The sequence below is a fragment of the Mesoplodon mirus genome (assembly GCF_964341445.2).
Source record: "Mesoplodon mirus genome assembly, chromosome: 3".
Taxonomy (NCBI): Eukaryota; Metazoa; Chordata; class Mammalia; order Artiodactyla; family Ziphiidae; genus Mesoplodon; species Mesoplodon mirus.
Genome location: NC_138978.1, coordinates 47,761,946 through 47,786,989, shown reverse-complemented (window position 1 = coordinate 47,786,989; position 25,044 = coordinate 47,761,946). Strand labels below are relative to the sequence as shown.

The window sequence follows — 25,044 nt, the reverse complement described above, 5'->3', positions numbered from 1 at the left end:
TTCCAGGCAGAGGAAATAGCATGCGCATAGGTGTGGAGGCCTGAGAGAAGATGCAGGACTCAAGGAACTCAAAGTTGTTTGGTATTATAGGAACTCAAGGTATGATGCTGAGCAGGAACAGTTGGTGTGCTGGAGAGGTGAGCAAAGCTCCTGAGGACCCCAGAGCCAGGGACTTCATCCTGGGGGCGGCAGTGTTCCAGTATGTATTCCCCAAACACTAGACCCATGGAACTCTCAGCTCCAGAAGAGGGCTGGGTTTCTGTGTCCCCCACGTGACTTCCTCCGACATATGTGAGTTTTGTAAAGGTTTTGCTAAAACTAATAGTAACTACCTGTGAGTGTCTGCAAGGCACCAGGCAGGCATCACCGAATTTGACCCACCTCACAACCCTATGATCTAGGTCCTGTTGTATCATTCCTATTTTATAGAGAGGTTAAGAAATTTTATAGGGGGGTAAAGGACACACAGCTGGTAAGTGGTAGAGCTAAGATATGAACTTGAGCAGTCTGATTTTGAGCTTCCTGGAGTAAAGAATGGGCTTAACTTTGTTTCATCCAACTTTTCCTGACTTGTTTTTAATTATGGAAAAATTTTTGCACATCTGGTAACATTGCAAGACAATTGATTCTGTGGGCAATGGGGAGCTATTCAAGGGTTCTTATCCAGGAGCTTTCTATTTGATTTGCAAATGTCCTTAGTATGCTGTTATCAGGCACTTACACTTTGGTGTGAATTAGTCCTTTCCTAGAGCACCTCAATAGTCTTGCTATCTCCCCAGTACCCAGGAGGGATGACATGAGATGGTGCTATAAGAACATTTGCTTGAATGAATTGTAACTTCCCCTGTTGAGGACAGTGGGAGCAACGGAAGGAAAGGCCTGCAGCTGGGGAGGTGGTCATGTCAGAGTGTGAGGGACAGGAGGCAGGCAGGGACAGTTGTGAGGGCACCATGGGGTCCAGAGTCTTGGACTTGAAATGCAAAAGCCAAACTCACTAAAGGCCAGGCGTGAACATTGATCGAAGTGCAAATCCAAATATCTACTCAGAATATTTTCTCTTTTAGACAGCTGCTAACCCACCTGGTCAACCGGAAAATGAGGCATTTGTTGGAGTTGAAGGTGTATCAGTAGATTCTTGCTTTTAAGAGTCAGAGTTGGAGGGAAAAAAATCACTCTCAGAGCCTATATCCATCCCCACACCCACAAAGCTACTGGCAAAGAGCAGGGGATTTGGAAGGTTGGCTCGTTGAACCAAGGGATCCTTAGAAAGCACCTAGGCTGTTTCTCTCATTCTAAGGAGGGCAAGACTGAGGTCCAGAGAGGGCAAGGTCACAGAGCTGGTTGAGACCAGAATCTGAGGGTCCCCTCCCAGTCCGGGGCTCTGCCCATGGCTTCAGGGCCTGCACTGCAGTCCCCTCCACCAAGACCACTGGCACTTTCTTGGCCCTGTCCCCTTTGTCAGGGGAGGCAGCCTTGTGCACACACCGCCCACCACAGACCCACAGACAGAGCTCCCTGCTGTCATCTGACTGCCCCTAATGAGATTACAGACTCCTGGTGAAATAGACGAGAGTTAATTCCCTCTGGCTTTAAAGGGCAGGCCAGGCCACAAGAAATAGCAAAAAACAAAACAAAACAAACAAACAACCCCCCCAAAAACACAAACAAGAAAACACCTTTATCTAAAAACGCTAACTATAGATGGTGACCTAACAGCCATTTCCCTGCTTGGCATGTTGCAGTTCATTCCTGCTTTCACAAATGTTCTCTGGATGGAATGTCGCACCAGCCCTAACAAAGTAGATGCTATTATTATGTCTGCTTGGTTGGGGAAACTGAGGCAGTGTGCTCTTAAATGGCTGGTCCAGGATCACACAGCTAGTAAGTGGCAGAGCTGGGACCTGAATGTAGGTCCCCTGGGCACTGTCGTCTCTAAAAATAATAAGCCCTGAGAACCTACAGGGTTCCCAGCTTTAGGCTTAAAGCAGCCCTGAAGGACATACCTCACAACGGGTAACACAGCCCAAGTTTGAACTCGGGTCCACTGGACTCAAATCCTACATTCCCCACAATATTGGGAAGCACCTTTGAACCCATCCACCTGTACACGTGGTGGGAACCAAACAACGTAGGCCTGATTTCCACTCTGCTACTTGCTAGCTCTGGCCAGAGTCCCATGGCCAAGGGACTCTGGCTCCTGGGGTCTCAATCTCATTTTACTTTCAGTAAAATGAAGGTTGGAACCCTGGGGTTGTTGAGATGATTCCCAATGGTTCACACAGGTCACGCAACTGGAACAGGACTCCCACACAACCTGCTCGTTTCCTGACCTCTCTTTACCTCAGTTTCCTCATCTGTAAAATGATACTTACAGTACTTACTTCTTGGGTTTAGTGCTAGGATTAAATGTGCTAATACAAGTAATGTGTGTCTAGAACAGCACGTGGTGTACAGTAAATGCTTAATGCTGACGATTGCTAGCATTGCTAGTTATTTATTATTGCTAGTTTATTGTTATTTATTATTGCCAGTTATTGCCTTGCCTTCAGTGCTTTCTGGAATGAAGTGGAGGTAAAAATCAAACCAACCAAACAAATGTTTCTCTTCTTCCTCCCACCAGTCCCCTGTCCCCTCCCCTTTCTAAAAGGAGCACTTGGCTTTGAGGTCTGAGCCCCCAACCACGTGGCCTGCTCTAATTTCCCAGGCTCTAATCTGCTCCCTGGCTCCTAATGATGCAGCTAGTAATAGGATTGTGGCCTCCCTCTGGGGCAACCACACGGGCCATGGCCATGGGGCTGGCAGCTAGCGCTTAGCAACCCTGACCACCTGCCGGCTGAGGAGCCAGAGCCCCCAGCCAGGACCCTGTGCCCGGGCTGGCCTCCCGTGCATGGAATGGTGCTGTGCCCCAGGCCAGCAGGCTGGGCTTGCCATGGTGCTGGGTGCCATCCTGGCACGAGGGCGGGATGTGTGCCGGCGGAATGGACTGCTCATCTTGTCTGTGCTCTCTGTCACCGTGGGCTGCCTCCTCGGCTTCTTCCTGAGGACCCGGCACCTCTCACCACAGGTCAGCCATGAGGGGCATCAAGGGTCCCCATCTTGGAGGGCTGGGTGGGCCTGAGGAATCTGGGGGTCACATTCCCACTCCGTGGCTCCCTGATGACATGACAGTGGGTCACTTTGCCTCTCTGGGTCCCAGTTTTCTCCTCTGTAAAATGGGTGTGATAAACGCATTGCAGGACTAGAGTGAGAGAGGAAGTGGCCTCACACCAGCATCTCCAGGTGAAAGATAGGGAAGGATGCCTTGTTGGAATAACCACAGGCTAAGAGCTGTAGGGGAAGGAAGAATGGGATCCTATAAGCATGCAAAGCAGGCATCAGAGAATACCTCCTAAAGCAGCTCATGGGCAGAGAGCCGGAATGGGCATTCTAGGCAGAGGTAACAGCAGAAGCAAGGCAAAGGGGCATGAAAGGTTTGCGGGGGGCTGGGGGGTGCAGGTGGAGCAAGCTGTTCACAGCAGCCGGAACGTACGCTGTGAGGCAGGGGCTAGAGCACAGGGGCCATCAGGCTTCTAGATCCCACCACCGAGCAAGGGCTTGGGGCAACCACGAGAAGCTTTGAGCAGTGATATGGTCAGACCTGAGCTTGGAGACATCCCTCTGGTGCTGAGTGGAGGATGGGGTAGTGGCGGAACGGGCAGGGGGCCAGGTGAGGGGTGAGACATGACAGTGGGGATGAGCAGGGCAGATCTGAGAACTGTTTCCCATAGAGATAGCTTCAGGATGTGGTGGCTGATTGGATGTGGGGTTGGGGGGACAGGGAGGCAATGCAGGCCCCCAGGGTTCTGGCCTGTGTAACTGCAAGGGTGACGGTGCCTTGCCTGGGGAAGGGCCCTCTTCTCACTTAGCACTCATCTCATGCGGGAGACTGAGGGACACTCATGCTGTCGAAGGCAAAACTTTGCTAACAGGACTTTATTCAGGACTACTGTGATGGGTGTTAAGACTATGGCGACAGGGGAGAGTGACCAGGAGCAACTCAAATACGGCAACTGCAGCTGGGGATTTACTGCCAATGAGCATAGTGAGGAGGTCAGTGACTAGAAAATTACTAAGGGGAGACATCAAGGATAGGGGAAGGGGAGTCTTGCTAAACCCACTAACAAGATCTTTGTTGAAGGCAGAGTTGGGGGGATTCTCACTAAATTGACTTAGCAGGGTTTTTGCTACACATGGGTGAAGCAGGACAAAGAAAGGATGAGGCTTAGTTGAAAAGAGGGCTCAGAATGGCCGGTCTAAAGTTCGGTCAAGGAGAGTTTTTGTCAATGGGCTCCTGGAAGATTCCTTGTTTCATAATATTCCTCTTCCTGCAGTTCAGTGATATCTAATATGTTCTCTACAACTGGGGCTCGAGGTATCAGATCTCATCTTCCATTAAAAGGAAAACACGCCTCTCTGGGAATCGAGCCCGCTATTATTATGGTTACACTGTTAAGGTGCTGTCAGTTATTTAGGGAGAAGCATAGACTCTGGAGTCAGAGGAACCGTGAACTTGGACTCTACTAGTGAATGGCTGTGTGGCCCTAGGCCAACTCTTGTCTCCTTTCTGGGGCTCAGTTTCGTTACCTGTAAAATGGAGGAGGGTGGGACTATATGTCTGCTAGAATTGCTGTGAGGAGTAATCAAGGAGTCATCAGTGCCTGGACACAGCGGGTGCTTAGTGAGTGTTACTTTACTCCTTCCTCCCTTACCCACCTGTCCAAGTCCTACCTACGTCAAGAACCGCCTCATAGATCCCGTATCTTATGAAAATTCTTCCAGACCTGCCCACATCTGCCCACTCTCCTCCCACACTCACCCCATGCTCATCCCTCCACTGGAACCCAGGTGCTGGAGGTCTTGCTTCAGAGCTGTTTGTTCAAAGTCTATTTCTCCCATCAGCCTTTGACTTGCTGACTATCACATGGGCTTTCTTGAACCAAAAGGTGAGCCTAGCTCGGTGTCACAGAGAGAACCCTCAACTAATGCCTGAATTAAATTGGCAACGGCACAAACAATTTGCAAGCCACTTTCTTTAATTTTCCTCAGCAACTAAAATATATTTCTTGCAGGAAGATTATTCTGTGAAAACAAATTGGAATGCCTATTCTTAAAAGCCAAACTCATCTGGCGCCTCCTTTGCCAAAGCTGCCTTCCCCATCTGTTTGGAAGCGCTAACGCGTTCTGGTCTGGATTAACCTGCCAGATAAATTGAAGGAAGGATGTGGAGCCTTAGAACAATTACTTGTCAGGAATTGGCTTTCTCAGCATCTTATTTTGAAATCCAGGAGTTGTTTATTTGATCTCTGCCTGTGACTCAGAAACCAAACCCTTCTTGTTTTGTAAGCTTATGCAACAAGGCAAAAATCATAAACAATATGCAAAATGGTAGAATGTCCTATTTGTGAAAAGAACTTACAAAATCACAAGATTTATCTTTGGAAATGAGTATCTCATTTAAAACTATAGATCATTTTGAGAGTTCCAGTTAAACCATGATGAATTTATAATTGCACCCATTTTTCTTTCCTTCCTGGGATACCACTAAAATTGCAGTAATGGAATTGTTTAAAAATATAAACTCCCAAGAACAAAGACAATACAAATGGAGACAACTGAGAAAAGAAGTCGAGGAATTACAATAATTCCTGGATGGGAAGTGGATAGAGTTGAATGATCTTATTTAGTAGAGCACAGAAAGCTGAAATCTTGTGTCTGTAGAAGCAGAATGACAGCAGATACCACCTGAGTTTGTCTTGGAGAACTCCAGAAGGGCTCTGGACCTGAAAGTGCAAGGCACTGCAGGAGGCAAGGGTTAAGCATGCAGCTGAAATCAGGGATGTTGGTTAGAATTTTGTAACTGGACCAGTTCAACCCCTAGGTCCCTTACAGTTCATGTAATCAGAGGACCCCTCATCCACTATCTCTATCCCCCTGCCTGTCCCAAGGAGCCAGAGAAGCTTGACTTAGGGATGTTAGGCCCACCTGTAAGTGTTGGGGGAGGGGAGGTGGTGAGGCACACGCTTCAGGTGAATTAGTGGACATCTGCATCTTGAGCGTGGGGTCCCCCTAAGTCTGCTGTCAGCTGGGCTTAGGCACAGCCCCATCCCCCCACCTCCCACCCCACACACAGCCAGAGGCAGGAAGGGACTACTTTCACTGAAGCCTCAGAGGAAAGATCTCCAAATTCTGCTGTGAAGGGGAATCCTCCCCATTCCACCCTCCCCCCAGTGAAAAAGCTACATCTTCACCTGTTAGCCTTCCTCGAGGAGCCATCAGTTGACAAGTTCCACTCATGCACACAGAAGTTTAGTGTGTCACACTTATACACAAGCAGAAGCCGAAGTCAAAGCTGCTAATATGGAAGACAGAGACCAAACAAACAGAACAGTAGGTCTCTAATGAAGCAGAGGCAATGCAGGGAGTAGAAGAAAACTTTTAAAACCTTTCCTCAAGTTGTTTGAAGATATGAGAGAAGGTACAGTGACCATAAAGTAGAACAGGGTGCAAAAAGAAGAAACGATTCGAGAAAAAGAAAGAACTTTGGGAAATTAAAAATAGATGAGCCAAGATAAAAATATCAATAGCTGGGACAAAGCTGCAGAAATCTCCCAGAAAGTAAAACAAAATGAGCTAAAAATAGGAAAATTATAAGAAAATTAGGATGTCTAACATTCAACTTACTAATAAGAGTTTTAAAGAGAGCTAACAGAAAAAAATGGAGAGAAAAATTTCACAGAGAAAACAAGAACATTTCTCTGAAGTAAAAGGTATGCACAGCACTATGAATGTTTTAAAAAGAAAGGAGAAAATCTCATACCATGGTACGTCATCATGAAAAGTACAGAAAAACTGGAGATAGATAGGTGAGCCTTAAATGGTTCTGAGGGAATAAACTGGGTCTGATGTAAAGAATAGGAAGTAAGATTGGCTCCCAACATCTTAAGCAACACTGGAATCTAGAAGACAAAGAGGAAACACCTTTGAAATTTGGAGGGGAAATTCTTTAAACTAAGAGTCTTATATATAGCCAATCTATTATCAGAGTTAAAGCTAGAATAAAAACATTTTTACTATGTAAAACTCAGAAGTTTCTCTCCCATTCATGCTTACTAGGAAGGTACCAAAGGAGATATTCCAGCAAAACAAAGAAGTAAGCCAAGAAGGCAAGGGATCCAGGAAAGAAGGGTTCCGATATGGGAAAAAGTCCCAGAATGACAGCGAAGAAGAGACCCATGACAACCACTGGGCCTAGAGAGCAATCTGTCCAACCTGGAACAAGAGGATGGAGAGCTCTTGCACTGAGGTCCCAGGGGCCTAGAAACGGACCTATGTGTTTGAATATATAGAAAATACTATTGTTAGACATTTAAAAAGCAACGTTAAAGCACTTGGAAGAAATTAACGAGTGGCTCACAGAAAACAAGGTAAATGAAAAATCAGTCAGTTCTTAACTTCAGGGAAAAACTGAAGGTTGTACAGAAAGGAGGCATGGTTGGCTCAACAGCGAGCAATATTTTGTGATCAAAATATTTTAAACCTTGACAATTAGTTTAATCAAAAATTGATATAATGGTGCAATGGTAGGAGGAAAAAAGGAGTAGGAACTAAGTCCTCATCTGTCATGGCAGGGAAGTTAATAGATGTCAAAAAGATATATCTGGAAATAGCTTTATAACCATATTATTTACAAATAACAATACTAAAGGAAAAACAGCTGGAGGAGTTGGGGGTCGTCACTCCTAGGAAGTTGGGGTTAAGCATAGAGATGGGTGAGGAACGGCTGCCTTTTTATCATTATAGTGCTATCTAAATTAAAGAATATACACATGGATTAAAATTAATTCAAAAGACAGATGGGTAAATTTTTAAAAGTTGATTTTCTGGTGTGTTGGAAATGGTAGTAGAAGGGGACTAGGAGGCCTGTTTTCTGGTCCTGCACTGTCACTAAATCACTCTGCGGGCAAATCACCTCCCTCTCCTGGCTCAGCTCCCTCATCTATAAAATGAGTTGTCAGCTGAACTAAGAGATCTGTAAAACCCCTTCTCAGCACCAACATTCTATAATTTGTGACTTTTCAAAGCATCAGGCCAGTAACCAAGGGTTATGTTTGGTTTTGTGTTTAAAAAAAAAAAAGTTACAAGTACAAAAATTTAAGTCAGATGGTGTTTGAAAGTCCACGTACTGGCCTCACCCAGAAGCTTACCCTCTGAGGAAAGTGGACTCAAGCTAGCATTGCCAGAAATAGCAAAATTGAACTAAGTTAAATGTAAAAATTTTTAAAGAGCACATCCAGTTAAATTTGCATTTCGCATAAACAAATAATTTTTAGTATAAGTAAAGAACCAATATTTGTTGTTTATCCAAAATTCAAACTTAACTGGGCTTTGGCGTACCTTCCTCTTCTGCTGTTAGGTTCCTGTCATGTGACCGGTTACTCTGGCGACAGCTGACTGCGCAAGGACTTGGCGCACTAATCCAAGGGCCGGCAGATAGGCTGGAACCAGCAGCCTATGAGGAAGCCCGACGCAGGAACTCCGCCCAGTGAGGGCTCTTTAATATTGAGAGTGGTGTCTCACCAACCAATCCGATTCTCTCTCTCTCAGCATTTCAAATGTGAGCCCTGCTTCAAGGGTGGGGTAAGAATTTACGAAAGCGTGGGGCGAGGGAACCCAGTACAGTAGGGAAACTGACTCAAAAATGCTGTTTACGAGTCAGTCTTTTCATAAAGTAGACTGACAATTCCTCCAGTGCAGGAACTGTGCCTAACTCACTCGTGGGTGCCCAGTACAATGCCTGCCAAAGTATGGGCTGAATGAATGTGTGAACAGTAGGCAGCCCTGCCCTCTTGCCACTTATCATCTGTTACATGAGACCGATTTGTAGCAAGGCTAGGCAGGTGAATGGTGAAAAGGTGGGGAAGAGCTGTTATCTACTGTTATTACTGACCATTTACTCTCATCCAGACCCTCTGCCAAGTGCTTTATGTGCATCCTCTCATTTAAGCCTCCCAGTGGCCCTATGAAGTGGTTATTACCCTCATGTTACAGACGAGAAAAACTCAGAGAGGCCGAGGAACTTGCTTAAGGCCACAGCTACTTCTAGGGGGCCAAGGTTAGAATCCAAGTCTGCTTGGCTCCAAAGCCAGTGTTTTCTCCATGGATTTTGCTGTCCATGGGCCAGACAGGAGAATACAGATGAAATGGTGCTTTGAAGATTGTAAAGCAACTGTGAAGTCTGTACTACCTGCTATAACCCCAGCTCCTGCTGTGTTTTCAGGAAATTAGTTACTTCCAGTTTCCGGGAGAGCTCTTGATGAGGATGTTGAAGATGCTGATCCTACCACTGGTGGTCTCCAGGTGAGGGGCGGGTGTTTGGCTGGGAGGTCTGGGGTGGGGTTGCAGGAGGAGGATTCTGTACGGATTCTGTAGGTGCCCTCCTCCTGCTGTGGGTGGCTGGACTGCAGGCTCTGGGTGGTGTGACCCTGGGGGCTTCATGGGGCATAGACTGTGGCACAGGCGCTGGAGTCTGGGTCATTCAGTGACACCAGTTGTTTCAGTCCCATTCAGTGGACATTTGAGTGACTTGAGTAAGTGATTTGGAGTCCTAGGACGTGACCTGACTCCAGGGTAGCTCGGGGCCCGGGAGTTCACGCACTGTTCCCAGGGAGAGGCTCTTTGTGGTGAATGCAGCAAGACATGGGGGAAAAGATGACCTTGGAGATGATCACAAGATGATATCCTGGCTCACCTGTGTGCTGTACTGGCTGTGGAACCTTGGACAGGTCAGACTTCTCTGAGCCTCCGTTTCCTCATCTGTAAAATGATAATAGTAACACCTACTCCAAAAGGTTGCTGCGAGGACTGTAGGAGGCTATCTATTTGCTAAACGTTCAGGGACTGATCACAGGGCAGACAGGTGGGAGATGAAGTTGGAGGATGGGTTCTTGCTTGATCATGAAAGACCTTGAATGCCAGGCTAAAGAATTCAGTCTTGGGGCTTCCCTGGTGGCTCAGTGGTTGGGAGTCTGCCTGCCGATGCAGGGGACACGGGTTCGTGCCCCGGTCCGGGGGGATCCAACGTACCATGGAGCGCCGGGCCCATGAGCTATGGCCGCTGGGCCTGCGCGTCCGGAGCCTGTGCTCCGCAATGGGAGAGGCCACAACAGTGAGAGGCCCGCGTACCACAAAAAAAAAAAAAGAATTCAGTCTTTACCCACTAGAGTGGGACCACAGCAAATCCTTGGAGGTCACCTGGTCTCTACCACTGGTGTGCTGGTGACCTTGGACAAGCCCCTGGTCCTCTCTAGGTCTCAGATTTTCCAGATGTGTAATGAGTTGGCGGCTCCAGATGGTGTCTAAGAGCCCTTTGCTCTGAGACCATGGGTTTGGAATCCTCACTTCCCAGGACTTGTGCGCAGGGAGGGAGGTGGACAAGCCTCTGAGTCCTGGGGGACGTAGTGGGCTCTGTCCCCTGGGACAGTGTCGTCAGCCTTCTCAGCCTCCCTGCTGAGAACCCTAACCCTTTCCCTCTAGGGTGGTGGAGATAATGCTCCCCCCGGCCCGGGAGGCCAGGTAATGGTGCTTTCTGCTGCCCCCAGGGGGTCTTGTTAAGCTCAGTTCGGCTTTGTGCAGGCAGCAGTTGGGTGTCTCAGGACTCAGCCTTCAAGGCTCTGCTGAAAGGCCACCTCCCTCCAGAAGCTTTCCCTGACTCCTCAACCCACTTCTGTAGTTGTCTCCTCTTCATGCATCTTTTGAGTCATTCACTGAGTCAGGGAATCTGTCAAGGTCACCGGTAGGCTCCATATTGCTAGACCCAAAGGACACTCCGAGTTCTTGTTCTGCGTGACCTGTCCACAGCAGTTGATACAGCAGTTGGTCACTCCTTCCCTCTTGAAACACTCCTCCCTATGGCCTTACACTCTCTGGCTTTGTCTGCTCCCTGCCCCACCAGCCGAGTTTCTCTCTCTCTACTCAACCTCTGAACCATTGTAGTTTCTCAGGCCTTTTCTCATCTGTCCTCAGGGCTTTAACATACCACCTACAAGTCCAGCCCTTCCAAATATAGATCTCCCTCCCCAACCTCCCCTCTGAGTGCCACTCAAACTACCTACCTGACATTGCCACTGATGTCTCACAAGGATTTCAGTTTAACGTAACCAACTTGAGATTTTGCCCGCAAACCAGTTCCTTCTCCTGTTTTCTGCTTGTCAGTAAGCGGCAGTTCCATCTACCCAGTTATTCAAGCCTCCATATTTATTCTCTTCCCCCACCCCCAGCTCTTCCATCAGCGACTCCAGCTGATTCTTCCCCCCAACTAGAACCCAGCGTCATCCCTACCACTGGGCAGACTCCACAATGACCTCACTGGTCTCCTGGCTCTGGTTTTTGTTCCCCTCCCATCTGTTCTCCACCTGGTGGCTAGAATGATCTTGTGAAAAGCCAAGCGGGCCATGCCATTCATTCACCTAAAACCCTTCAGTGGCTCCCATGGCATTTAGAATAAACCCTTGCATCCTTAACGTCACCTTGGAGGCCCTGCAGGATCCTCCCTGCCTGTGCCTCACTTCATGTCATGCCTCATTCACTCCGGTCCCCTGACCTCTTAGTTTCCTAAGCAGACCAAACCCTTCCCCTGTCTCAGGGTCTCCACACATGCTGTCCCTTCTGCCTGGAGCACGCTTCCTCAATGCTTTACACATCTTCCCCTTCCTCATCCTTTAGATCTCAACTTCCATGTGACCTCCTTAGAAAGCCCCTCCCAACCTGTCCCCCTTCACCCCCACCTTCACTCTCCCCCACCATGCCCACTTCCTTTTCCTGCACAGCACTTACTTTTGTACTGTTATTCTATATGGATTCAGTTGTTAACTTGTTTATCTTCCACTGGACTGTAAACTCTGTGAAGGCAGATACAGTACTCTGTTAAGGTTCCACTCTGGCCTTCACACCAAATGCCTGGCTCATCATAGGTGCTCATTAATACTTGCCCAGTGGATTCATGAATTCAGCAATCATGCACTGTGCTTTCTGGTACATGACCCTGCCCTGGGAGACTGATGAGAAAATAAATAATTACACGACAGCCAAGTAAGCGTGTCGATGCAGGAAGCACAGGACTCTTTTTTGTTGTTTCCCTTTTTCCCAGTTGTATTGCAATATGGTTAGGCAGCTTGATCATCCTTTATTGTGTTTTTTGTTTATTTATTTATTTATTTTTGGCTGTATTGGGTCTTTGTTGCTGCGCGCGGGCTTTCTCTAATTGCGACGAGCGGGGGCTACTCTTTGTTGCGGTGCGTGGGCTTCTCATTGCCGTGGCTTCTCTTGTTGCGGAGCACGGGCTCTAGGTGTGTGGGCTTCAGTAGTTGTGGCTCGCAGGCTCTAGAGCGCAAGGCTCAGTAGTTGTAGCACACGGGCTTAGTTGCTCCGTGGTATGTGGGATCTTCCCGGCCCAGGGCTCAAACCCATGTGCCCTGCATTGGCAGGCGGATTCTTAACCACTGCGCCACCAGGGAAGTCCCAATCATCCTTTATTGTTGACCTTACTTACTGCCAGGGTGTTGCCTCTTACTCAGAACTGAAATGCCTCCAAGGCAGAGGCCCTTGAGTAGACCCTGGAGTCAGACAGACCTGGGTTCCCATCCTGGCCCTGCCATTTCCTTGCTGTGTGACCTTGGGCAAGTTATTTAACTTAAAATCCTGAAGTCAGAGTCAAAGGCCTGGGTCCTAGACCTGCTTCTCCGCAAATCACGTGATCTTGGGGCAGGCACCCTCACCTTGAGTCTCAGTTTACCAAGGTTACCCAGTGGCTTTGGGCCCATTCAGCTCTCTGGGTCCTGGCTCTCAAAGGTTTGGTCTCTCACCACCAAACTCAAGTGCTTTCTCTTGGCTGGAAACGAAATGTGGTATTAACTTGAGAAAAGCCAGTGTGTGCTCATATGTTTCATTTGTTTATTATACAGTTTCGGCTGGTTCAAAGCAACCGTGTCACTGAAAAACGGAAGTGCTTTAAAATTTTCCTAAGGGAGAAGTAAACCTTCTTAGGGGAAAATGACACATTTCTGAGTTCCAAACCACTCCACCCCTGAGCCCTCATTCCTTTAGCTTCAACTGGTTTATACTCCATCCGTTAATCCATCCTTCCATCCAACCATCCATCCATCACTCACGGTCCCCTGATCCCTTGCTCCTGGCCAGCCCAGGGCGGGGCATCCCTATCCTCAAGGAGCAACCACTCTGGTGTGGCGGTTGTCACTCCGGACAGAGCAGAGTCACCAAAGCTACTCTGGAAATTCAGACGTCAGGTCTCATGCCGGACCTACTGAACCAGAACTGCCGAAGGGCCCAAACAGGTTTTAAAGCCCCACAAGTGTTCTAATGGTTTGAAAAGAAACCCTGATGTCTTGGGATCAGGGCTTCTGGCTGGATAGCTAAAGAGCCTGGCATGAGCACTGCTGCTTTTCAGTCCCCAGGGCCCCCAAGCTGTACCCCCCACCAGGAGACAGAGGTTTCCTGCAGTATAAATTGCTCCAGGGCAGTGGGAGGATATACATCAAGGCACATTTGCTTCAGTTCCAATAACCTGCAAGCCTGGGTCCCAAAGCCTGGCACCCATGACTCTAAATGCTCCCACCTCTTCCAGTAGAACCTGCCACCCTTCCCTATGCCAAGCCTCTGGCATCAGGCTGGTCACCTCCTTGGTCCCTAAGCATGCCACATACCACCTCTGCTCATGCTGCTCCCCTCCCACGAACGCCCTCTTCTCTTAATTAGTTAAGTCCCCCTCTGTGTTCAAGACCTCGATCAAGTTTCTTCCGTGAAATCCTCCCAGCTCTTCATTTACTGATAAGTAGTGATGATGACCTGTCTCCATCCCTAATGCAGCTTTTAACCCTGGATGGACACAGTGTTGTTAGTTAAATGAATTCACACTCACAGCTGGCACACCACATTATGGGGTACAGACACCATTTTTTGCAAGTAGTGACATAGAAATAAATTAGCATTCTTATCTGGACTAGCCACTCATGCTGCTGAACAAGAAGTGGCCCTGCCAATGGGCGGAACCAGTCGCCATGACCCCTCTCTGGAGAAGAACCATGTGCACTGCTGTGTTTTTATGTGAGATACTGGGAGGGGGTCAGTTCATTTCCCCCTTGTCATTCACACTAACCTCTTCCTGGTGGTCAGTGTAACAGATTTTTGCAGGAGATGGAAATCTAATAGACAAGCAAAGAGAGAGGATGAGATGTAAAGAAGTATGGGTGGTAATGGTGGGGTTGATGCAAGGGGAGACAAGACCTGTGCCTGCCTTGGAGGGTCTCACCATCGGCAGGGAGACAGCCACAGAGCCACTTTGTTCCAGAAAACGGAGCCCCAGGGGGAGGGAGGTGGGGCTTGTGGCCTGGGTTAGAGCCCAACTCAGTCATTCTTCCCACAATCTGACATCTTCCAGCTCGTGGGCCTCTTTTTTCTAGAATCCACTCCAAACCAGCCCCCAGCCTGACACCCTCCTCAGACAGGCACATGCAGGCCAGCGGAGGGCCACCTACCCTTGGCCAGTCATGGCTTTGTAAGGCATATTGAGGGGGGTGAGCAGGCAGCAGAGGTTCCAGGGGAAGAACAGGGGCTGTGGAGTCACTCACTAGATGTGTGAACTTGACCAAGTCTCTTAGCATCTGAGCCTCAGTGACCTTATCTGTAAAATGGGAAGAACACCTCCGTCCCTTGCAGGGTTATTCTGAGAATGAAACAAGATAATGCCCTTGAAGCACCCAGCATAGCTCCTGATACATCACCAGTCTTCTCCAAGGCCCAGATGAAGTGTTTCATGAAAACCTCTACCTCTGTTTCTTCTTTCAGCAGGCAGCCCCTTGGGGTGACCTCTTCCTTCCTCATGCTCCTTTAGCACCTGCAGCTTACTTGTCACTTCTTCTAGAAAGTCTCCCTTGACTCAGGTATGCTTGGGTGCTCCCTCAACATTGATACAGGTACAGTGCATGTAGCACTCCTCCATCTGAGTCCTGCACATCTGTGTTCACAGCGGCCTTTGCAGGGGCATGGACCACACGTCTCCATATAGCACATTGTCACCTTGCCCAGAACCATTCCTCATGCCATGATTGTCAAAGCCTCCTCATTTTCCATGAATTCCTAGTTCTTACTGCCTCTTGATTTTATCTACCCTCACATTCCTACAAGCAGTCATGAGGCACAGCCTTTGCCAGTTTCCCATTCAAGTATATTTCCCTTGCTTCAAGCAGTTCCTAAATTTTTCAACCTCACCAATAGCTGGGAGCAAGATCACAGGTGAGGATCACATCTAGAAGTGTAAGCCCTTCAGCTGTCTCTTGGTTCTTTCTTTCTGTCTCTGTATATTACCTATCTATTGCTGTGTAACAAATTACCACAAACTTAGTGACTTAACACCATTTACTATCTACCAATTTCCATGGGTCAGAAACCCAGGCATGGCTTAGTTGGATCCTCTGCTCAGAGTCTCACAAGGCTGCAATCAAAGTGTCATCTGGGCTGTGTTCTCATCTGAAGGCTCAGCCAGGGAAGAATCCACTTCCAAGCCCATTCAGGTTCTTGGCAGAAATTATTTCCTTGTTAAAGGCTATCAACTGGAGGCCACCCTCGGGTCCTAGAGGCTACCTGTAGTACCCTGCCTTCTGGCCATCTCCAAAGGCAGTTCCCAACATGGCTTTTTGCTTTGTCAAGGCCAGGAGGAGGATCCTCTCTCTCCAGTCTTCTAAGACAAAGTCTTATATAACATAATCATGGGAGTAGTATCCATCACCTTTGCCATATTCTATTAGAAGCAAGTCACAAATCTCACCCACACAGGGAGGGGGATTACAGAAGGGCATGGATCATTGGGGGTCACCTAGGGTGTGTCCACCTCTTTTCTCTCTCCACACCTTCCTTCTCTCTACCCTTCTTCCGAGACCAGCCAGAAATAGTGCCCTCCTTGTCTTTATAAGTCACCTCCACTCGTTCCCCGTTCCTGGAGTGGGGTTAGGTGGATGTGTTGCTCAGATTCTGGTCCAAGTGGCTCATCAAGGAAATTCTTCCGAACGCCCTTACCATAAAAAGAATCCTGAAGAATTTGAATTCACCTCTGTCTCAGGGACATCAAGGGTCTGGTACATAGTAAGTGCCTAAGAACTGCTTATTAAATAAATAAAGAGCAGTGGAAGGAAAGTTGAGTCAGAATTCAGGGAAGTTTTATGACCTTCATTTGAAATGACCCTTGGAGGATGATTAGGAGTTGTCTTTTTTAAAAGGTTGGTACTTTGGGCTTCCCTGGAGGCACAGTGGTTGAGAGTCCACCTGCTGATGCAGGGGACACGGGTTCGTGACCCGGTCCGGGAAGATCCCACATGCCGCGGAGCGGCTGGGCCCGTGAGCCATGGCCGCTGAGCCTGCGCGTCCGGAGCCTGTGCTCCGCAACGGGAGAGGCCACAACAGTGAGAGGCCTGCGTACCACAAAAAAAAAAAAAAAAAAAAAAAAGTTGGTACTTTAAAAAGTTATATAAGCAAATTACAAACATTGTGGATAACAACAACAAAAAAATCCCATCATTCCACAACCCTAATTCTGCCACTGTTCTTCTTCCTATAAATGTTTGTTCTTGTCATTCTTAGTAGCAAATTCACTAGGCCCAGGGTGTGGTCCTTGGCTGACTGGTTCAGAAGCTCAGCCTCATCCGAGTCCCTGAGCTGGTCAGGGCTGTCCTCTGATGCTGACAAGAGGCAACCAAATAAACTAAATGCCAATTTATTCATCCACAGAGATAAATACAGTTGCCAAGGAGGACGGATGCACACAGCCTCTGGCCAGAGCATTTCTCCCTATAGGCTCATCACTTGGGGACCCCACTGGTTAAATCTGTTGCCTGGCAGGACAATTTAATTATTTAATGGTACAACCAGTATGAGTCCAGGTTTGCCATTTTCAGTTAGTTTCTGGGGCCCCAGGTGGTGGAGTTCCATCGTATGTGCATTTAAATTTAGTGAATTCAATTACATATGCTATGAAGAAGAGAGAAAATCATTTAAAGGAGACAAGCAGCTTCCCCCATTCGAAGAGCTATGTCCAGGGTGAGTGCACCGTGGGAGAGCTGGGTCTACCTCACTCTAAGCCAGTCTCAGTTCCCAAGTGCCTTTCAGAGTGAGCATCTCCCCACATCATTATTGTGATTCTAGGCCATGAAGAGAGGGTTGTTTGGTTTCCTTTTTACATCATGGCCTCTAAGTGTATGCTGACTGCGTTAGCTGGTGTTCACCTTAAGAAACAGCAACCCATTCCAAAACTGGGAGGAAACCTGTCTTGAGTGAAATTATATACCTCCTGAACTTAACGAACAACTTAAGGGATCTTCAAGGGCAAATTTAATTATGAGTGGGTTTTGCTTTATATACTGACTTGAGAACTGAATGCGCCGAATATGGTCCTACTTCTCCTCTGTACAAGGAGGAAGCCCAGTGTCTTCCTCTTGAGGCCTGCATCCATTGGCCAAGGTCAGCTTATAAGTAGGTAAAGAGAGAACTGGAACATCCGATCTTGCCACTAGCCTTGTTGCTCTGGTTCCTTCCATATGGTGTCGCTGTTGAACACAGGTCTTGCATGGTTTGGTTCAAGTCTGAACATGGCCCCCTTGCAGTTACATGTCCCTGCTCAAGCCACAGGGATGCTCTGCTCTGGCCCCTAGATCATACCAAAGAGCTCAATTGTTGTTCCTCAAAGCAACCTCAGTCATGCCCTGGGCTTAGCTCCCTGGGCTTGATCCCTGAGTCCATTTTCTACCCTGGTGGGTTAGCCCTGGAGACCTTTAGTGCTGACAGACCTTGGTCATGGGCACTCTAGTATACCCTGATTCTAACTTCAAGTTGCAAGGAGCAGGGGTTGGGGGGCTTAGTCTCTTTTTTCTCGGAAGGCTCCTGAGCCTCTCATGCAAATTGGTGCCCCTTTCCATCACTCTACAAATCTTAAGGTCTCAAGGAGACCATCAAACCGCAAACCTCTCCCTTCCCCTGGACAATGTGTGCCTTCTTGCCTTGCATTTGCCATTTGAAAAATTCTTCTAAAAACAAAGTCAACTGTAAGGAGACTTGCTGTCTCTACCTTTGAACACAAAAGGCTCAGACAAAATTTAGAAAACTCTGCCTCATGTTACATTGGCATAGGAACTAGTTGTCTGATGATTAGGACCTGCCACGGCATTGTCATGTCCTTGAACTAGGGCCCCTCTCCCACGGGTGGTGCTTGAATGGTGCTGAGTACTTTGCCACTCTCCACTCTCTTCTCTCTGCTCCACTGCTGACTGATTCCGTGCTAATTACACCTTCTTTCATTAGAAAGTCAAGCCTTTGGAGCCTTCCTTTCCCATTTTCTCCCTGTAACACCGCTTGTTGCTGCTCCGATCCCTTTTGCTTTTAATTTATGGTTTAACCCAAAGAATACTGGCAACTTTCTGTTCTTTTAAGTTCTTGGAGGAAACCTTACTGTTACTTCTGCAAAAGTATGTCTATCTGCCTTTTTTTTTTTCATTCAACATGATATAAAAATGCCCATGGGGCTTCCCTGGTGGCGCAGTGGTTGAGAGTCCGCCTGCCGATGCAGGGGACACGGGTTCATGCCCCAGTCCGGGAAGATCCCACATGCCGCGGAGCGGCTGGGCCTGTGAGCCATGGCCGCTGAGCCTGCGCATCCGGAGCCTGTGCTCTGCAACGGGAGAGGCCACGACAGTGAGGGGCCCCGCGTACCGCAAAAAAAAAAAAAAAAAAAAAAAAAAAGCCTATGCCACACCCTCATCTTTGTAATCACATTTGACTGTTCCACTCAGAGGCTGGAGCAGAGTTTGCAAAGCCCTTTTCCTTTTACTAGACACTCAGGATGCTGCTGGATACCCTGCTGGAGCATCACTATGCCCCAGGATTCTAGATGTACCTCAGCCTCTGTTATTTACCACACTCTTCACCTCGGCCATAGAATGGACACAACGCCATCTGCAGATTTACAAAGAAATTCCCGGCAGGTGCTGTGTGTGTTGGGGCCAGGGGGCGTTTTGTCCCCACTGAGGCTGGAGTTTGCTTCTAACGTTGGGAAGTCAACTGAACCTTGTTTTCACACATCTCCAGGCAAGAGCAATGCAAGGAACCAGGGGTGGGTCAAACCAGCATCTGAATCCAGCTGGGGCCTCCAAGTCTCCACTTGCTTTTTTGCCAAACCCTCCTCTCCCCTCATTCTTCAATTTCTTAAACCAGGCATCATTCAAAGAAAACTGAATCCATGTGTTTGTGATTCACTGATGCTGAACATGGCAGAATGTTTTGTCAGCTCTACATCGCAGCAGAGAAATCCAAGGGCATGTGTGGGTTAGTATGTGAATGTGTGGTGTGGGTCTTTACATATGTGTATGTTGTGTGTGTATGTGTGTGCATGTGTATGTATTGCTTTTCTTTCTATTGTAAGAATTTTAAACTGATTTTTCTTAGAATCAGGAAGTCACGTTTGGCCAAAGAAACCCAACACTCCCTTCTCCCCCTTCCTGAGGAACTCTAGTTTGGCAGAAAACTCCCAAACACCCACGTTCTAGCTTACTGGAGATGGTCCTGGGCCAAGCAGCCGTCGGAGTCTGGTTTGGGAGCCAGCGTGCCGGGGGCGTCCCAGGATAGACAGTGAGTGGGAGAGGGCAGGAGGAATGGGCAGCCACGGCTTCTGCAAGCCATGGGGCAACCGTTCTTAGCAGAGCTCTGCTGACCTCTCTGATGGGAGCCCTGGGATCGCTCTTTGGCCCTCTTGCCCAGTCACCTGATCGCCTTACTCATCAGGAGGGGAAACATGGCCCAGCTGTGGGCTGCGGGTGGGATCAGACCGTCAGCCTGGTGACTCTGAAAAACTCCCAGATTTTATCACCCATCACAGACTCCCGTGCTCTTTCCCCCTTCCAGTTAGAGAATTCCTGTTCATTCTTCAAGGATCCATTCAGCAGCCCCCTCCCCTGGGAAACCTAGCCTGATTCCCAGGCTGGGCTAGACCCTGCTTCTGGCCTCTCTCAATCCCAGCCATGACCCGGCGTTTTGTGTTGTCCAGACTGCAGGTCTCTCCACCCACCTGAGGACCACAAACCCACCTCCTTTGTTTCTGGGACCCCATAGCACACAGAGCAGGTGTTCAACGTGGGGCGTGCTGGGGACCTCTCTGAGCCTGGGGAGGTGGGTGAGGTTTTGAAAAAGCTGCTACTCTTCTCTGTGGAGACACTGCACAGAGAGGGTCTCGTTTGCCTGGGGCAGGCAGGCCCAGCCAGAGCCTTTGGGGAGTAGACACCGGCAGCCCTGATGGAGGAGGGAAGGGAGGCAGGGGACCTGTGTTCCCTCTGGGTGGGGTCTTTCCCTCCCGCTGGAGCAGGGCTCCTAACCATGGCGTAGTGGCACTGGTCGTAAAAACCAGTGACGGGCAGCCCAGGGAAGTCATTCCTAGCGACAGTCTGCGACTGCAGAGCAGAGTAACGGTCACCCGTGGGCACACTGTTTCCCTCCCACCTGCCATTCTTTGCCTTGTGGGAAAGAAAGGGGTAGGGGTTCCGCTCACGTGGATTGGGAACTGGATTGACCCTTATGACACTCAAGAATGCAGCCTTTCCAGTGGAAAGGAATTGAGACTGGTCGATGGTCATATGTGAGCTCTCAGAGGGCTTCAGCTGCAGCTCCTCCAGCTTTTGCTTTTGACTGAGTTCAAGCTTGTTATTATTATTATTTTTTTAGATGTTGCGGGTAGAAGTTTATTAATTAATTTATTTATTTTTGCTGTGTTGGGTCTTCGTTTCTGTGCGAGAGCTTTCTCTAGGTGCGGCGAGCGGGAGCCACTCTTCATCGCGGTGCGCGTGCCTCCCACTGTCGCGGCCTCTCTTGTTGCGGAGCACAGGCTTCAGACGCGCAGGCTCAGTAGCTGTGGCTCACGGGCTTAGTTGCTCGGCGGCATGTGGGATCTTCCCAGACCGGGGCTCGAACCCGTGTCCCCTGCATGAGCAGGCAGATTCTCAACCACTGCGCAACCAGGGAAGCCCCAAGCTTGTTATTTTTGAGTTCCCAATCGATCCCCTCCCCATGCCCAGGGGCCTGGGAAGGAGAGGCCTGCAGAAGGCAGTTGGGGATGCCAGGGTGGCAGCACGCCCCGAGGCCCATGCCTGTCTCTGTGCCGCCTCCTCCCTCTCCCACCCCACCTTCTACCCTCTGAGCCCTGCACTCCCTCCCCACCTTCCTATCTGCCTCCATCCCATGGAATCTAAAGTGGAGCCAAAGAGGTTTGGTCTGTGTGGCTCCAGAGGACAGGGTTGGGCCCAGTGTGGAAATTCTCTCTCCTGGAGGCAGATTTCATACTCATAAGCATAACTAGCCCACAGTGGAGGTAGTGAGTTCTCTGTCCTCTGAGGTGTGCAGTCAGAGGTGGTAGAGGAATTTCTGCCCTTGGAAGGGAGTGCTGGGACCAGATGACGCAGACCTTAGCCAAGTGGGAGTCTGACCTCCTGCCTCAGGTCTTAGAAGGAGTTGGCTTGAGGGTGGGGCCGTGGCAGGAACAGCTGGGAAGCGTAATTCGGTGCTAACGTAGCACTTGCTATCAACTGCTGGGCCTGTCATTTGCTCAGGGGAAGGAAAAAGACCTTAATATTTGGAGGGGCTGACGAGACTCCCATGGACCCCCAGATGCCTCCATCCACTTGCCTGTCAGGTGGACTGCCTGCAGCTGCACCCAGGGACCAGCTTGGGGGAGCCTCCCTGACTAGGTCACACAAAGCCAGAGCCCAAGGATTTGGCTCCTTCCTGCCTTTAACTTCCTAGTGCAGGATGTTGTGACTATGGATATTGTCACGCTAGTAGACCAAGGTTCAAATCTACTTACTCACTGTGTGACTTTAGCAAGTTGCTTGCACACCTCCAGTGAGTGGGAGTTCACTACTTCTCAAGGTCGTCCCTTCCAGGACGGGACAGCTCTGTTTGCTAGAAAGTTATTCCTGGTGCTGAGCTGAGATCTGCTTCCCTGTGGCTTTCTGCATCAATCCCAGTGTTCCCGGGGTCTGCTCTGCTGTGTTCCACAGCCCCTGCCCTCCAAGCTGGCATCACTGTCCCCTGCCACCTTCCCCAGCTGCCCTCTATGGGACACACACCTCCCTCACCTGTCCCTTTCCCAGGGGGGTCTTAACGTCAGGGCAGGTCCGTGGCCTCCTCAGCAAGCCCTCCGGGCTTCTAGCCGCACAGGCTGAGGGCCCCCCACCCCTTTGGCACCCTTATTCCCTGGTGACTCACCAAGCTGGCAGCAAACAAACCCCCAACGTCCCCCTCCCACGTGCTGCCACTGCGGCTCAGGCCCCCCTCCAACCCAGAGCTTGTGCTCTCCGAGCTGTTGAAGCCAAGCATGGCTCTGCGTGTGTCCGTGTTCTTCATCATGTCAGTCAGAACTGGCCTGAGGTCTGCTTAGTTCCAACTCCCTCATCCAACACATTAGCTGTTCCTCCCAGCCTCCCAACCTCTACAAATCTGATCCACATGCTGTCAGTGCCCTTGGCCAAGGCATTGATAAAAACAACCAGGAAGGAGAGGGCTGAAGGGAGAGCCCCAAAGTACACCTCCAGAGACCCTCTCAGGTTCTCAGCACTCAGAAGAGGGCACTGCCTGTGGTAATCATTCCCCGAAGTTCTCAGAGAACCTGGTGTCAACTGCTTGATGTCACACGGACACACAGTGCCAGGGCCATTTCTCTAAACCTGGCAAGGAGCCCAAGGCTGGTCCAGGTGACTTTTCCTCTGGGAACCCACAGTGGTTGCTCATGGTCATCAGAGCTCAGAAGTCACCTCTTTTCACAACTAGTCTAGAGTTCTACCCTGGCTTAACATCACACATACACACCAGCAAACCAGCACCCAGGCCAGGCCAGGCCCTGGGCTCTGAGGGCCTAGAACTGAGCCAGATTCAGCCTTTCCCTGGAGGAGCTCACAGTCTCCTGGGGCAGGTGGTCATAGAACAGACGATGCCATCACAGAGGAGTGCTAATTATTGGAATATATTGAATACTTGCTATGTACCAGGTGCTATTCTAAACCTAGATCAATGCTCACAATAAACCATCATTATCCCCATTCTATCCTCCAATGGAAACTGAGGCGCACAGAGGCTGAAGAACTTGCCCAAGGCTCCCAGCCAGTGAGGGCTGCGTTCAGGAGCATCCGGGAGCTGCCTGGCCTAGTCAGCAGGGTCAGGAGGCCCTCAGAGGGAGGAAGTACCTGAGTGGAGACTAGAGAGCTGGGTAGCAGCAGCAGGAGAGGATCGGAAAGTAAAGCAGGGAGGGCAGGGGCAAGGGGACTGGGTTCCTTCAGTGTTCACTGCTTCGCTCAGCATGTGTTCCTGCCAGCCTGCCCTGCGCCAGAGCTGGGCTGGGCCATGGGGCTTCAGGGTTGAGCATGCCGGCAGAGTGCCCTGTGAGAAACTGGGAAGCACGGGGTGCCCTGGGGAGGTAGGTGAGATCGCCGTATCAGGGAAGACTTCCCAGAGGAAGGATGTCTGAGCTGACCTTGGAAAGGGCAAGTGGAAATTGGTTGGGCTGGGCAGGTATGTGAGGGGTTGGGGGGTGTGGGTGGAGGGTGCCAGGCTAAAGGGACAACCAGCACAAAGATGGTGCAAGGAGCAGCAGGGAGAACGGGGTGGCTGGAGAGGTGCCAGTGAGGAGGAGGAGAGTGGCCCAAGGCCTTGAAGGAGCGTGGACAGTTCCTGAGGGCGAAGGGGAGCCACCAAGGACTTCAAACAGCGAGGGGCCCCCAGCAGAGTCAGCAGCCTGTCCGCCCCCCGCAGTGAAGTGTGCAGGCAGCAGTGGGTGCCTCCCGGTGTTATATGGGGTCACCATACCCACCTCAGGGGTAGGCGTGAGAACAGGTGAGGGTCAGTAGTGGCCTTTTTCTCCCTCCATTCCCCACCCCCTGCAAGTGGAGGGGTTACCAGATGGAAACAGGCTGGGCCCAGGAACCAGCCGGTCCCCAGTCACATCAAGCTCTTGAACCATAATCCCAGGCCCTGGGGGCGGGGCGGGGGTGCTGGCCAGATGGCTTCGGAGGGAGTCCCACACTTCTGGGCTTCCTGAGGTGCTTTGCCAGGGCCCTCGAGGATGTGGGGTACTCCCAGGAGCACCCGGCCATCGTGGGAGTCACGGAGGCAAGGTTACCTATTCTCCCCTCACCATAAATCACAGAGCCTGAAGGAGCATTTGAAGTCATCCTCATGGAATCTCCCACTCAGTCTGGAAGCCTTGATCTAGCCTTCCAACAGGTGGCCACCCAGCCTCCATTTGGAAACCTCCAAAGATGGGGAGCTCACCACCACAAATCTGAGGGCTGTAGCCATGGGGCAGGTCATGAACTCCGAGCGTTGAACTAAAGAGGCATTACGTGGGCTGAATCACATTAAAATCATGGTTAGCCAAAACCGGAAGGCCTTTTCTTGCACAGGAGTTAAACCAGGTCTGTACCACGGAGAGCCACTGTGGGAGAAGGGAAACCCCACAGGGCTGAATCCCTGTTCCAGTCTTAACTTCACAGCTAGGCAGCTTGGCCAATTAGCTCCACCCCCTGTGCTTTATTTTCCTTATCTGTAACTCAAACTGCACAACCCAAGCAGGCAGTCGCTAGTCATAAGTGACTACTGAACCCTTGAAATGTGGCTAGTGCAAGGAGCAACTGAACTTTTTGGTTTTAATTAATTTAAATTAAAATTTTAAACCAGAAGCCGTTTTTCTAAGCATTTTTGTGTTGATTACACATTGAAATGATAATAATTTGGATAAATTGGGTTAAATAAAGTATTATTAAAGTTAATTTTACCAAAAATGAACTTCACCTGTTTCTTTCTTTTTTTTTTTTTTTTTTTTTTGCGGTACACAGGCCTCTCACTGTTGTGGCCTCTCCCGTTGTGGAGCACAGGCTCCGGACGTGCAGGCTCAGTGGCCATGGCTCATGG

The 25,044-nt window shown here is 49.6% G+C and overlaps 1 protein-coding gene across 2 annotated transcripts in view; it reads left to right on the top strand.

Annotated features, from left to right (window-relative positions):
- Positions 1-2,761: 2,761 nt before the first annotated feature.
- Positions 2,762-25,044, top strand: part of SLC1A7 (solute carrier family 1 member 7) — a gene marked incomplete at its 3' end in the record, with an annotated part of 47,342 nt that continues 25,059 nt past the window's right edge. For both annotated transcript variants that reach the window (XM_082614772.1, XM_082614773.1), the window contains exons 1-2: positions 2,762-3,064; positions 9,317-9,396. In XM_082614772.1, the coding sequence (XP_082470898.1) occupies positions 2,888-3,064; positions 9,317-9,396 (257 nt within the window). In that variant the 5' untranslated portion in view covers positions 2,762-2,887. The remainder of the gene's footprint in view (positions 3,065-9,316; positions 9,397-25,044) is intronic.